The 15,140-nt window shown below is 53.6% G+C and overlaps 1 protein-coding gene and 1 long non-coding RNA gene across 2 annotated transcripts in view; one reads left to right on the top strand and one right to left on the bottom strand.

The window, feature by feature from the left end:
* Positions 1–7,263, bottom strand: part of SHANK2 (SH3 and multiple ankyrin repeat domains 2) — a 32,131-nt gene extending 24,868 nt beyond the window's left edge. Inside the window, 4 exon segments of the mRNA XM_045557075.1 lie at positions 5,587–5,667; positions 6,100–6,235; positions 7,005–7,115; positions 7,204–7,263. Coding sequence (XP_045413031.1) covers positions 5,587–5,667; positions 6,100–6,235; positions 7,005–7,115; positions 7,204–7,263 — 388 coding nt within the window.
* A 578-nt stretch (positions 7,264–7,841) lies between these two features.
* On the top strand, positions 7,842–9,694 carry LOC123642793. Its single transcript, XR_006736516.1, has 3 exons — positions 7,842–8,264; positions 8,494–8,919; positions 9,054–9,694. It is a non-coding gene; the product is annotated as an uncharacterized LOC123642793 (long non-coding RNA).
* Positions 9,695–15,140: the final 5,446 nt, after the last annotated feature.

Genomic DNA, 15,140 nt, shown 5'->3' with positions numbered 1-15,140 from the left:
TCCTCTCGCTCGCGCCTGGGCCGGATTCCATCGAGATGTGGGAGAGGTCATCAGAGCCAGGAACACCTGGACATCCCTCCTGGGCTAACCTCTATTTTAAGTTATTTTAAGCTCTGAAAGTAAAGGTGGCGGCCGGGGTGCCCAGGCAAGGGAAGGTTGTCAGCTTTGAGCACTGATGGAGGTGCCAGACCTGTGAGAGGCAGATGGCCACGCCCTGCAGGGAAGGCCCTGGGCATCGGCTAGGCACATCGGGGTGAGGGACTCTAGGGTGGAACAGCTCTCCTGTGATTAAGATTTAAACCAGCCAAGTCTTCCAGAAGCTCCTGTTTCCACCTGGGCCCTTCCAGAAGCCATGAGTCTGTTTCTTTTATATTAACAAACCCCAAAGCTGATGGGCTGGTTCACTTCTATCCACAGCAGGCTACCAATCTTAGGATCTCAGGGCGTGTGGCAGGCACCCTGAAAATACACCTCGAGTGAAGGGTGTGCCCTGGGTGAGGCAGAGGCAGCATGGTCACCAACAACAGTGCCTTGCCCAGGTGGGACTGTTGAGAACCTAGCTGTAGGGGAGGGATTTTTCCCATTTTGCAGAGAAAAACATTGAGGGTCTCATGCTTAAAGTCAGGAAACTGTGGGACCAGGTAGGAGCTGTAGCTGGCACTGAGGTCACCCAACCCTTGTGCCTGTCATGTAGATAGGGGTTCCCAGCCCTCGTGGGCAACAGCAGCAGGACACTTATTTGCAAATCGCTAGGTCACCGTCAGAATAATCTGCCTTGTCTGGCTGGCTGAACAGTGAAGGGGAGGGGACGCTGTTGACATCAGTGTTGCCATATCAGAGGGGTAGGCTTGGCCACGTTATTGAAGGCACATCCCCTGGAGCAGCGGCCACCTTGACTGGGGATGTCCTTGTCTCTGTTTTAAACCTTCCCCCTCCTGCCTCTACCCTTAGCACAAATGTTCTTCTGAACCAGAACACGTGAGAGCACCTTGGTTTGTTGGTGTGGTAGGGTCGGGGCCACAGTTCCCTTTTAAGTTAGAATTTGTGTTGTTCGTGTAATTCAAATGAAAAGAGGGAAATCCCTGCGTGGGTCCCCTGCTAGCCCTTGTCTCTTGGATATGCTGGCCAGTGGGAAGCTGGTGGCCTGGCTCAGCTCAGCTCTGTCTTTGACATATTCTCTGCTGGAACCTGAAGGCTTTTAAGAGAAGCTGTCAGACTGCACCTCCTGCTTTTCATTCTAGGCGTCTACGGATTCTGCTTGATTTATAAAAGCCAGAAATTGGGTCTCTATTCAGGTACTCTGGATGAAGGGGATTAGGGAATCCAGCCCCCTGCAGTCTTAAAATGAAGTACTTGGTGACTGAAAACAATCCTTAGACATCTGCCAAATCTTAAACAATCTAGCAAGGAGCTGATGGAAATTCTCCAGCAGTAACCCTGCATTTTGATTCTCTAAGCAAACTTATGTTCTCTTCAGAAGACAGATGTGATGCTAACCAGCATAAATTGCCAACTTCTGGACAGAGGGAAGAGCGTACTTTGGGAGGGGAGGTGGCGGCTTTGTCACCTGCCTGCCACCAGTCCCCCAGCCCGTGAGCTGACTTCAACAAGAGTACCCCCGAGAGAGTGCAGAAAGCAGCGTGCCCTGTGCCCTCAGCAAGTCACAAGGGAGTCACCAAACTAATGAAACCACCCCACTGGCCATGCTGAGGTAAGGTGTCCCAGGACTAGTCTCCTGGTTCCCCAGGTAGAAAACAGGATCCCACTGAAGCGACTCTAGGTCCAATGTCCTGTGAGTTCCTTTGCATGTAGCCACATGCTGGGTGAGCCCAGGCCCCAGTCACTCCTCAGAGCCATCCTGGGGAGAGCAGTCCCGACCAGACCCTCCAGAAACGTCCAGTGAGACCAGAACTGAGCCGCTCAAGCCCTTCCGCTTTTCCCGCAGTCAGATCCACGGGACATTCCTATCAGCCGAGATGTGCGGGACCTGTTAGTGCTGCTGATGCTGCTCCCTCCCCTGGTGTGACCTTGAACCTGTGGCTTTGCTCACCTCCCCTGTCTCAGGTGAGAGTGCAATGCGGGATTTCCTCTGCAACACCATTTCCAAAAGGAAAACAAGAACATACACAGCACCAGATGTTAGAGGACAAAAGCCACACGTGTTAGAAGCACCGGCTGTCGCCAGCTGGTGGCCTGTTGGCTTAATCTTCCACAGAGGCAATGCAGGAATGGGAAGGGCACGTCTGGATGCTGGTGGGCTGGTCCTGGCCTGCGAGGGATGAGTCTGGGTGCAGGCGGAGGTGCCTGGCAGGGAGGGGCCGTAGTCGCCCCATGTGCCCAGGGCCAGGGGCCTGTCTGCCCACCCCTGCCTCCAGGTGGCTTCTGCCTGTGCCCCCACAGCTGTCCTGGGCCAGGATGCACTCACGAGGCAGCACGGGGGTCGCTCACCTGGAGCCTGAGCCCAGCATGGTGTCTGGGGACTAGGGCAGGTGCTCAGTAAGTACTTGAAGACTAAATAAAGGGGTTTTAGAGACAGAGAAATGAAGACTCGGCATCACTAATCAGGGTGTAGCTTAGGGCATGGGTCGAGCTGGGATTTGAGCTGTTTTACTATTATATTAATTTCCTGGGGCTGCCAAAACCAATGACGACAAACTGGGTGGCTTAAAACAACAGAAATTTATCCTCTCATACTCTGGAGGCTGGAAGTCCAAGGTCAAGGCATGGGCAGGGCCACGTGCTCTCTGAAGGATCTGGGACGGGGGGGCGGGGGGGGGGCGTCCTTCCTGCCTCTGCAGCTCCTGGTGGTGGCTAGCAATCCTTGGTCTTCCTTGGCTCGGTCCTTCCTCCTTTTAGGGAGGTCCCACCCTAACCCAGTGTGACCTCATCTTGGTTACATCTGCAAAGACCTACTTCCAAATAAGGTCTCATTCGCAGGTTCTGGGGGGACATGAGTTTTGGGAGGACACTTTTCAACCTGGTACAACCATAGTGGCCTGACTTTTCCCACGGCAGCCCTTGTGGAGTAGGATGGAACTGCTCAAGAGGCTGAGCCGGAGCACGTGCTGCATAGCTCCTGTGTGCCACACACTTGCCAGGTGCGATCCCGTGGGACTGGGAGTGGCGACGGGCAGCACCCGCTGTGCGGATGAGGAGCTGAGGCTCAGGGCCTGGCTGTGTGCGTGAGGGTGGGCCCCAGCTGGATCCCCTAATGCAGTGGGGCCAGGGGCATTTAATCACAAATTTGCAGCCAGTTTTCTCTGCTATTCAAACGGAATGTGGATCTCCACTCTCTGGGACTCCTGCCTGTCCCCTGGTGGATTCCACCTGGCCATGCAGACCATGGCATCTGTCCTCTGATCTGCCAGAGGTGTTGCTGGTGGGGGAGGGTGGAGTGGATGGGGCTGGGGTCCAAGCAGGCCACAGGTACCCACGGAGGCTCGGCCGGCTCTGTCACAGTGGGAGCCCACGGTGGGGTGTCGTCTTCAGGAAGGTCTGCTGAACAGAGAGGCTGTTCTGGTGAGCTGGGGTTTGGCCTTGGATTCAAGGGGAGTTCATATAGAAATGGAATCCGTGACCCTCAGAGAGAAGGGCGTTCTCTGTGCTGGAGCCTAGGAAGCCCACCGGGAATTCCATCGCCCACGCCAGCATTTGGGATAGAGTGAAGATGCTCCTAAGGCCCCGTGCTAGGGTTCCCTCCCACTCCTTGGGAAAAGCAATCTTGAGTTGGGGGTGCTTCTTTAATTGTTAGGGTATCTGTCTCTGGCAGCCAGGGGGGCAATCGCCCTACATGCGGGTGGCTGCTTGGAAGGGGCGGCAGCTGGAGAGGTGTGGCCAGAGGGCCACACAGCTCCCTTCCCTCCCCACGCAAGGCACACTTTCTCTTGCTGTGGGGTGGCCTGCTGGGGAGCAGGGGCTTTCTGGGTGCTAAAGGGAGGCAGCCTCTGCCCCTGGGGTCAGGAATACAGCCAGGGGGTCAGAGTGCAAAGGCCACGTGCCTGCCCAGCTGTGCCTGAACAGAGTTCCCTGGAGGTTTCATGGTCGTGATGATGTGGACACAGTTGAGGGAAGAAACAGGACGCGTAGGGAGGGATCACAAACAGGAGCAAAGCAGATGGAGACAGGATGCGTTCCAGGGCTGGGGAAACGAGGTGACAACACAGGGCTCGTGGCACACTACAGACTCCACGTGGCAGTCACACAGGGGGTTTCTGTTCCACAGGTGTGACGGGCAGGGGACTACACGGACATTTGCTCCTCCCTTACCCTTCTTCCTCCGCACCGAGGCTTGCAAACAGAAAGGAGCGCCGTGAGCCAGTGGATGGCACCCCCACACCCACGCGGGGGCCAGGGCGGCTGCAGACGCAGGCTGCGCTGTCTCCAGCAGCCTGGCCTCCGGCGGCTCCTTCCCCTGTGCCCTGCTCGTAAGCCTGCCTGGCGGAGGAGAAGGGACGCCTGCCCAGGTGGGACGTGGTTTCTCCCAGAGCAGTGGGGCTCAGGACGCCCTGCATGGCTGAGCTGGAGCCCCCCCTTATAAAGAGGAGCTGTTGGCTCATCCCTCTTAGGGAGCCCCATGATAGGCCTCTTAGAAGACTGAGCCTGACACTTGCCACCTCCCTTTAGAGGAGAGCGTGTGGCAGTCCACACTTCTGTTGCCCATAAGGTTTGGGGCATGTGGAAACTGGGCTCTTCCTTGCGGGGCTGTGTTTGAACAAGATGAGGGCAGGGCAGGGCAGGGGCCAGAAAGAGAAGCGCTTGTGGGGGGTTCTTCTTTTCTAGAAGACCAAGGCCTTGTGCTGATCGGCAGTCGCCAGCCTCTGCCAGGGAAGCCCGGTCCACCACATCACCCGCAGTGTGCACTAGAGGCCCCGGGAAGGTGGCCCCTCGTCCAGGACAGCAAGGAGGAAGGAACCCCATCAACTCCCTGAGCTTGGTTTTGTTTCTGTGCCCATGTGGGCTGCCTTCACTAGCCCTTATCCCTGCTTCCGGTGGGGTGGGCATCTCCACCACCCCCACCCTTGCTCCAGAACCATCCTCTTCCAAGAGGTGTTCCTGGGCTCCATGGCGACTCCCTGATATGGCATTTAACAGCCACCACGGCCCAGGTGGCTAATAGGCCCCATCTTGTAGCCTGGGCTACAATGACTGAGAGCCTCTCTCTGTTCCTTGCAGACCTTGTAAGAAGGTGCTGGGCGCTCCCTAAGCCTGGTGGGCAGATAGATCTGCCAAGCCTGCCACTGTGCCAGGTCCCTGGGGCTGGGGCCTTCTGGTCTGAGCCCCGAGTGGGCATAGGGGGAGCTTGCATAGGCCCCGAGGCTGGTGTCAGTTGGGGTGCCCCAGGTAGCAGGGGGAGCTGCTTACCTTTATCCACTAGTGAGAGGCCCAAAAATGCAAAACAAAACAATGTTAGATCAACAGGAAAGAGGAAAGGCAGAACCACAGCCCACAAGGCTCCGGCTGGAGAGGCCAAGCATAGGGCAGTCGGGCATGCAGGGCATTCGCAGATGCCATTGCTGGGGGCAGGAAGGGGGCAAGCAGGCACGGGGTCACGTGCAGGCTGGGGTGGGCTGGACGGGCGACTCTTACCGAGCTCCTCCAGCTCTGAGGTCATGGACTTGGAGCGCAGGGTGAGGGCTGTGGTCGGCGCTCGCTTCGGAGGTGGGGGAGCTTGATGGCAGATGGAGACAGGTGTGACAGCCTGGCTGCAGTACACCCCCCTCCCGCCTTTGCCTCGAGCCCACCCTGGCCCTCGAGCCTGCAGTTTTCTGTGGGGAGGCCAGGCAGACACCCCTCTGTGGGCAGGTCACGTGGCTCCATTTGGGCTGTGGGGATCAGGGGTGGGCAGGTGCGCTCAGGATGGAGAAGGACGGGCACTTAGGAGGGCAGGGAAGGGACAATGAATGGGAAGCACAGCAGAAGGGACACTGTCCGGCTGTCTGCCTGTGCCTGCTGGTGACGGGGGGCACAGATGGTTCTGGCAGCCTGTGAGCCCTGAGTCAATGTCATGGGCCCAATTCTCGGGCTCTTGGGTGGGTAGGCTTGGCTAGAGCGAAGGCCCCTGCCCCACAGCTGCCCTTCCCACCCCGGCAGGGCACGTACCTTTCTTCCTGGCAGTGTCGTCCGGGTCCAGATTCCTGGTCACCGTGACCACCTTAAGGACAAGGTGATTCCCTCCCTGGCGGATCATGTTCACCACCTGCCTGTGGCCAACTTTGACGACATTCTCATTGTTAACCTGTGGGAAGACAGGAAGGGCGGGGTCCGTGAGGGCCAATGGGAGAGAAGGGCCACATGGCACCCACCTGAGCAGACAGAGTGGTCTGAAGAGGGCAAACGCAGGGAGGTGTCGTGAGACCAGTCTTTTTGGAAGCAGCGGTGCTTTCAAGGAACCAAAACAAATGCCACTGTGGCTGAGGAGGCTGAGGAGGCCAGGGAGGCAGAGCTTCCTGTAGCCTGGCCCTTCCTCTGACCCACAGTGGTCTCAGCTGAGAGCTCTGCAGCTGCTATGGTGCATGGCCCAGCCCTGATTTAACCCGAGCACTCTTAGGTGGTCACTTACGCCGGCCTAGAGCGATTTTCACGGCCCCAACTACCTGCCAAGAGCCAGGGAACCAAGAGGTTTGCAGGGTCAGGCTGCAGCACTCTTTCCACTTCCACAGAGAAGAGGAAACATGGCACTGAAGTGCTTCTCCCATATTTTGGGAACACACGTCACACCGACACAGCCCCTTTCCTCCCCCAGCTCCCTCCCGCCCGGGGGCCTGGCTCGACAAGGTGCGAGAGGAATGGTGCCTGGACAGCTGCCCCAGCGTCTCAGGGAGGGTCAGTGGCTGCCGCACCCTGGCCTCTGCCCGGCACTTAGGAGCTCGTGGCCCCTTTAGAGTCTGTTACCTCCCCTGCCCTGTCGTCCCCACTGTGGCAAACATGCCTGGTGCCGAAACAGACTCGAGGTGGCATCCCACAGGCAGAGGCAGGGCTGGCCCTCTGCCACGTGCTCTTCTTACCTCCCCAAGCAAAGCCCGGCAGCAGAGCATCCTCCACTCACTGCCCCACACCACTCCCTGGAGGAAGGTGGGGACTGGCGGGTGTTTGGCTCTGGCTACGATGTGCACAACCTGAGGGTAGTTTTTAAACTTTGTTATGAAAGTGCCCTGGCCCCATTCCCTGTCCACTGAACTGAGCCCGACAGGTGGGCTCCGGCACCTTCATCCCTGCAGCTTCCAAGTGTGAGCGCTGGCCTGAGGGCACCTGTGCCCAGCACATGCTGTCTCTAGTTGGCAGCAGGGACGGTGCAGTTTCCAGTGACTGTACGCACCACCTTGGCTGTAAACAGAGAAGGAGCCCTGAGGCCATGCCCCTCAGCGATCCCCAGCCATCATTTCTGTGGTGGATTGTTTAAGAACTTTAAAACTCTGTTAACTTTTCTTTTCACCAAAGCGCAAGTGTGCTCCTTGGTGAACTTTCGCAACTGACCCCCGTGCAGCCAGGCCTGGCTCCCCGTGCTGAGGCTGGTCACACTGGGGTGGCTGCAGAGCTCCGAGAAGCCCAGGGAGGGGCAGCCCTACTGCTGTGGGACAGCTTGTCCCTGTTCACCCCAGTCTGGTTCTACAAACACCCTTGGTCCCCCTTCCACTGCCCTGCAAATGCCGTCTCAGGGGAGGACCAAGCCCACCTAGTTCAGGGTGGCAGCGGCCGTCACTGCAGAGGGACTCCTGGAGGCTCTCCCTGTCACTGATTTTCTCAGAGTATAATTAGGAAACCAGAGGAATTTAGGAAGTAAGGAAGCCCGATGGAGGGAGAGAGCAATGAGAGTTCTCTGAGGGCAGAAGAAAACGGCCCAACTCAGCCAGACCTCAGCTCTCGGGACACCGCTCGCCCCCTACCATGAGGCTGCTGTCTCTCTGCTCCCTCCGACCAGCACAGCAGAGGCTCACTCAGGAATTCCTTCATTCATTCACTCATCCAACCAGTATTTTTGTTCTCAGCATCCATTAAATGCCAATCTGTCCCTGCCCCTGGGAGAGTATGTTTTCACCGGGAGTCATGACAAACAGGAAGTGAACAAATATAACCTCAGGCATGCTGAGTGCCACCCGAGAAGACAGAGCGGAGGAAGAAGAGAGCAGGCGTGGGAGCAGCACCGTGGGGCCCGGCTCCACTGGGGACGCGTGCTCTGGGCGGAGTCCCGAGGCAGAACAGCAGGCATGAGCACAGGACAGCAAGATGGCTCAGTGGTGGCCGGGGCAGCAGGAGAGGGTGAGGAGGTAGGTTTAGGACGATGGACCACTCTGCGTTGGTGTGGGGAATCAGTGCTAGGGACAAGGGTGTGGCAGGGAGATGGGAGAGGCAGTCAGAGCAGGAACTACGATGGCATCCCCAGGGCACAAAACAGATGGGGGGGCAGGCTGCCTGGGCTCAGACGCCATGAAGCCAGCACAGAGGCTTTGGCAAGACGACATGGCAGCAAAGAGCCTCTGGGTGCCTGTCCCCCAGACCCCCGAGGGTCAGCCCCGCACAAGGCCGTGGTGGAGAGGCGAGGACGCGGCCCCGCTCTGGGCAGGTCCCCAGTACAGGTGTCGAGGAGACTGCAACGAAAAAGTGAGTACTGCCTTGTTCATGCCGACCAGCGCCTGGGGGTGTTTTCTGCGTTTCTGGGGGTGTGCTCTCCCTTTGCACTTCCTACCTGAGGTGCCCTGGTCCATCCTTCCTGCAGCAGTTGTCATTCCCATCTCAGCTCCTGGTTAGTGGCGCTGCCTTCATGCCAGCCCTGAGGGCAGGCTTCCATCCCATGCCCTCCCAGGAGAGCTGCCTCCCCCAGCAGACTGCGGCAAACGGCAGGAAGGAAACGGGCTCCAGCCCCAGCAGTGCCACCTGGCCATCCACACACATCCCAGGATGTTCCCCTCCGTCCCCATCCAGGTAAACCTGAGGTTGCCAAGGGCCAAATTCTGCCCCCACGGTGCTTCAGTCAACTTTAACTTGGCTGTCAGCATTCAAAGAGTACGAGCCCTTTACATAAGAAGTCCAGAATTTGTTTCCGTTGAAAAAAACAGAAAACCTGACACCCAGGGGCCTGGGCCTCCCACTCCCACATGGCAGCCTCCCCCGGCCCTGATGGCACCTTCCCAGCCAGAGGAGCCACTGGATTTGTGACTCCTGCCAGCCACCATGGAAACACAAACTGATGATCACTGCCTTCGATGCCATCTGCTTTTAGAATTTTGGAAAGGGACAGATTGAACTCTGCACATTGCCGGTCTCAAAATCAGTCCAGGGCCATTCGTGAAATTCATTTTGATTTGCTCGGTAACCTGCAGGTGACCGTCTGAGCTTCCAAGGTTCAGTCTCCTGTGCCAGAGCTCGGATCACACAAAACATTGACCTTGTGCCTGAAGTCTTTCCCCCACAGAGGGAGAGGAGAGTCTGCGAGGGGCCTGCAGTGGCCTCTCTGGACATGAGGATGTGACATATTGCATGTCAGCACTCTGCGAGTTCCCCTGAGCTACAGGTGCACACCCAGCGGGTGGATGTGGCTGTGAGGTCTGGAGAGTCCCTGAGGGTGATCCCCTTGCTTACGCTGGCCCAAAGTTGGACTGGCAAAAGCCAGTAAAGGGGCTCCTTAAATCTCACATTTAATAAAGAAACCTCAGTGTTTACACCAGTGAAAAGCATTTGTAACTAAACTGTAGAAACTGTCAAAGCATTAAAAACATCCACTTTCCCAAAGCGATGGGTTTTGTGGTTTCTCTGGGTGTCCGGAGGCTCTGCAAGTTACTGAAGACCAGTGGCGCCTGCGGTGCACATTTGTGCGGCTTGGGTTTTGTTGCCAGGGCACAGACCACAAGAGCATGCTGCGGGGACCCCCGTCAAACAGACCTCAGAACAGGAAGCCCCTGGGGGAGAACTTGGCTGCACTGACAGCCTGCGCCTGGCTCTGACCCTGGGCGAGGAGGAGAGCCGAGAGTGCCAGGCTTGGGTTAGGGTGCCCATGTGCTGGCTGAGCACACACCTGCCTCAGCTCAGCAGAGACTCCGTCCTGACCCTCTGCCCACACGGCTCACCCCTCCCCCACTGCTCTGCCAGCGCATGCTCCCTCTCCGTGTCCCCACTCTTGTTCTGGACTGAATTGTGTCCCTCCCAAACTCACATGTTGGAGTCATAACTCCCAGTGCCTCAAAGTGTGACCTTATTTGGAAAGAGGGTCTTTGCAGACAGTTAAGTTGAGGCCATTTGGGTGGACCCTAACCCAGTTGACCGGGGTCCTTATCAAAAGGGGAAGTTTGGACACAGAGACACGCACATAGGGAGATTGCCATGTGAAGATGAAGGCCGAGACGGGGGTGGCGCTTCTATAAGCCAAGACAAGCTAAACAAGCTGAACAAGCCCTGGCAGCGGGGGTGGGGGGTGCCTGGAACAGTCTCTCTCTCAGCCTCAGTGGGAACCCACCCTGCCACCACCCTGATCTTGGACTTCCAGCCTACGGGACTGTGAGAGAGTGCCTGTCTGCAGTTGAAGCTGCCATCTGTGGCATTAGTCACAGGGCTGGGGCCCTGCCAGCCTCCATGCCGAGAGCTGTGCTCCCCCGTGGCCCCGGCTGCAGCCTTCTTCCCCCTCCGCCTTCAGAGCTCACCTCCCCTGGGCCCGTGGGCTGCACAAGGCGCCAACATCTGCCTGATGCGAACAGACACTCATTGGGCCAGAGCCTTGTCTCCTTGTCCCGTGACCCCCTAGGCCCAGTGTGGGGACACTGGCTGTTGGCCTCGAGCAAAGATGGCCCAAGTCCCGTTCATCCTGTGAGGAGGCTCTAAACCCGGGGCTCTCTGCTCAGGGCTTGCATGTGGCACTGTCCCTGGCACTGCCCACCTCTGGGGGGGACCCTGTTCCCAACGTTCAGTTTCATGTTTTAAGCATCGGTTTAGTTTTCAAATCTCTGCTGCTTCTTTCTGCACAAGCCACACCCCCAGCTCCCCCTGCCCCTTCTGCTCCATCCTCCCCTCTACCACACCAGCCTTAAATTCTCGTCCTGTTCTGTGAAGTAAATAAGGTCTGGATGGCGTCCTTCCCAAGAAGACAACATGTTACACAGCAAGGTCACAGCCGTGTGCTGTGTGGCTTTGGGCTTTCGTGGATCTGCTGCCAGTGTGCAGGTGAGCACCCGATCAGTGAGGCACAAGGATGCCGCCCAGCGTGTGCTCCGGCGCCTGTGTGGATGCCCCTGCCAGAAGCGCGGGGCAAAGGCACGTGAGCGGCGGTACAGTTCAACGCGGAATTAACTGGCAAGACCAGCACTAACCAAGGCGAGACTGGGAAATTCGGTTACATTCCCCTTGCTGGTACAGCAGAGACCGAGGAACAAGGCCTTAGAATCCTTAGAATCTCTCTGCCTTTAAACAAACCTAAAATGAGTTTAACCTGCAATGGGACTTTGGAACCAGTACAGTCCCTAGAGCAGATGCTGCCGATTGTTCGTGTGGGGTGACAGAAACTCCAGAGAAGGGGAAATGCTGGCTGTTCCTCACATGCTCCGGTTGGCGCTTGAACTGTCCTGGGGTTTCGGTGTCCCTTAAAAAACCTGGACCTGCGACTCTGGCACGCTGCCACCTGGGGGAGGCTTGTGCACTTGGTCACTTGGCATACAAGGCTCAGGTAAGGACCAAGGCACGGAGGGATTACTCCTGTGGAGTAGAGAGAAAACTGCTCACAAATCACAGACTTAGTTAACTGCACAAAAGAGTAACATGCTTTGCACGCACCGTCCCTACATACAGACGTGGAGATATTTATAGCAGGTGTGACTCACTGCCACATCCAGGTAGATGGCAAGAACCCAGGCCTGGCGCCAGCCGCAGTTCAGGGAACTTGTGTGAAGAGTGGGGCTACATGCCTGCCTTCGTACACCATTCTCCCCTTCTGCTTAAGTTATTTAAAATATCAAAATCGTACATGCCCATAATTTAAAGAAAGAGTTCTACCAGCCTTGTTACAAAAGGACCCCTCCCCCCCGCCAGCCCACTCCTCACTCTCGAAGCCTTCAGTGGATTATTTTTATATTTATCACTTCATCTTAAACACCTGTCTGTTGCTGCTACTTGGTGTTTAGATCACATTATCTGTTGACACACCACTGTGGGAAACGATTTAGAGCTTAGGGTTTCTCAACAGTGGCATCACTGTGACTTTGGACCAATTAATTCCTTGCAGTCGGTGTGCATTTAGCAGTGTACCAGAGTTCTACCCACTAGAGGCCAGCAACAGTCCCTGCCCCCAAGTGTGACAGCCAAGAACGTTTCCAGACATTGCCAAGTGTCCTGTGCAAGATGCCCTCAGTTGAGAACCACCAATGTAGCTCTTTTTCCTTTACCCACCCCTTCTGTTTTTCCAGTGCCACCGCCATCCCGATATATCAAAGTCTTAACTAGATCAACATTCGGGATTTACATTATGACTAAGCAGTAGCTCCTCATAGCTAAAAGCATACAGTATACTATGATTACTTAGTTGTTTCCTGTATGTTTTGTTTTCTCTGGAGCAATATAATTTTGTTTGTTAATTTTCTATGTACTTAACAGTAATTCAAATCCAAACACTTTCCTAATTACATAAATCTCTTTTCAAAGTCTTCAAATACTTTAGGTCTTTTAAGTTTGTCTTCTTGAGGAAATCTTTCCTGAAGACTTCCAATCTGCTCTGAACAGTCAGGATTCAGTGTGTTCCCCTGCTGTCCCCATTACAGTCACGCTCAGGATTCCTTTGATTCCCTCTTGTGTTAGGTCTCCTGAATCCCAGACTTCATGTATGTATTCGTTTATTTGGTTTAAGACCTTATTTTTGGTAGAGGACATCTTCAAGTAGCTTCCCAATAAAAGGAGTCTGGAGATACAAAGACATTGCCTATTGGAAAATGGCTTTATCTGCACACTTTATGGGTAGTTTGGGTATAACATTTGAGATTGGAGGGTGAGATAAAGTAAGCTTCTAAGATTAACTCTTCTCCAGTAGCAGCTATAAAGTCTGGACAAAATATAATCCCTACCCCCAAACCCACACAAACAAACAAATTCTCTGAAGGCTCTAGAGAGTAAACAAAGGCAGGTGGATTCTGGATGGAAGGTGAAAATTAGAAGCTTTGGGCCATAGACATGGTGTGGTATGAGCCACATGCAGCTCCCGCAAAAAACTGCAGCCTTTCTGGCTTGGGAAATCAGAGGACAGCCCAGGTTGGCCACAGCTGCCTAAGTGAGGGGAGAATTCCAGAAGAGAGAGAGTCAGAGAAGGGTAGTTCCGTGAAAGGTGTGTAAGCTTTTCCCATGTCTCTGGTTGATGTATGAATTGTGCATACATAGGGAAGACTCAAAGAAGCTTGCAGATAAGGCTAAAGAACCTGAACTGAAATTTGAGCTGCTACCACTGCAGGCTACACAGAGTTTGCAATTTGAGTCTAGCCAAGCTAGTTATCAGCTAAACCAAAAACATCAACACTCATCAGAGGAATGTGACAGAATCCAGAGTGGCCACAGCATAACATTTACAATATTTGAATACAATTCAAACTTACTGAACAAACCCAGAGATGACCTGGATGTTGCAATTATCAGACAAGGACTTTAAAGCAGCTATTATAACAATACTCAATTAGGTCAAGGAAAATATACTCATAATGAATGAAAGATAGGAAATATCAGCAAAGAAATTAAAAGAGATTACATGGAATTATTAGAGCTAAGAAATGCAATATCTGAAATTAAAAAATGCCTTAGATAGGCTTCACAGAAGAATGGATATGGCAGAGCTCAGAGTCAGTGAACATGAAGGTACATCAATAGAATCCAATATGGGCTGGGCACAGTGGCTCACGCCTTTAATCGTAGGACCCTGGGAGCCCGAGGTGGGAGGACTGCTTGAGCTCAGGAGTTCGAGACAAGAGCAAGACCCTGTCTCTACTAAAAATAGAAAAAATTAGCTGGGTGGGGTGGTGCACGCCTCTAGTTTCAGCTACTAGGGAGGCTGAGGCAGGAGGATTGCTTGAGCCCAGGAGTCGGAGGTTTCAGTGAGCTAGGCTGACACCACTGTACTCTAGCCAGGGAGACAGAGTGATGCTCTGTCTTAAAACAAACAAACAAAAAACACCAATATGAAGGAGGCAGGGGGAGAGAGAGAGAGACTGATTTTAAAAAGAGAACATCAAGTATTAAGGACTTATCGGACAATATCGAAAGGTTTAAGAAGGGGAGAAAATTAGAGTCACAGAAGAGAGAGAAAATGGGTCAGGAAAAATATTTGAAAAATGATAGCCAAGAACTTCCCCAGTTAGTTGAAAGACATAAATTTACAGATTCAGGAAGCTCAGTGAATCCCAAACAGGATAAATACAAAGAAAATCATGCCTAGGCGCATTATAGTCAATCCAATAAAAGCCAAAGACAAGGAGGTGTGAATCTTAAAGACGCCAGAGAAAAGTGACACATTATTTACAGAAGAACAATGGTTTGAATAACTGTGGACTTGGCATCAGAAGGTATGGAGAACTTCATCCTGAAGAAGACACTGGAGCAACATCTTTAACATGTGAAAGCAAAAGAACTGTCAACTAGAATTCTGTATCTGGAGAAAATATCTTTAAAGAATGAAGGCAAAATAAAGACCTTTATGGATAAATGAAAACCAAGTTGTCTGTCGTCAGCAGACCTGCGCTATGGGAATTGCTAAAAGTTGTTCTTCAAACTGAAGGAAAATGATACTAGATCTTTGGAATGAACGAAGGGTATGAGAAAAGGTAAATACCTACATAAAATAGAAAAAGATTAGTTTCTCTCAATTTTTAAAAATAGATATGACTATTTGAGGCAAAATAACACTTTTTTGAGTTAATAAGCATATAGATATAATACATATGACAATTATAGAATAAAGGCAGGCAAGAGTGAAGAAGATATACCTATAGGGTTGCCAGGTTTTTATATTTGATGTGAAGTGCGAAATACAAACTCTGTTAAGGATGTATACTGTCATCCTAGAGCCGCCAGTGAAAGAGTGTAGAGGTACAGCTAAAAGCCAGCAGATGAATTAAAATGGAGTTCTGAGAATAGTGAAATAATCCAAAATGAGGCAGAACAAGGGAGAAAAGAAGAAAACAGGAGAT

The sequence above is a fragment of the Lemur catta genome, chromosome 7 (assembly GCF_020740605.2).
Source record: "Lemur catta isolate mLemCat1 chromosome 7, mLemCat1.pri, whole genome shotgun sequence".
Taxonomy (NCBI): domain Eukaryota; kingdom Metazoa; phylum Chordata; class Mammalia; order Primates; family Lemuridae; genus Lemur; species Lemur catta.
The sequence above is the reverse complement of the archived record's forward strand: the minus strand, read 5'-3'. Positions and strand labels throughout refer to the sequence as shown.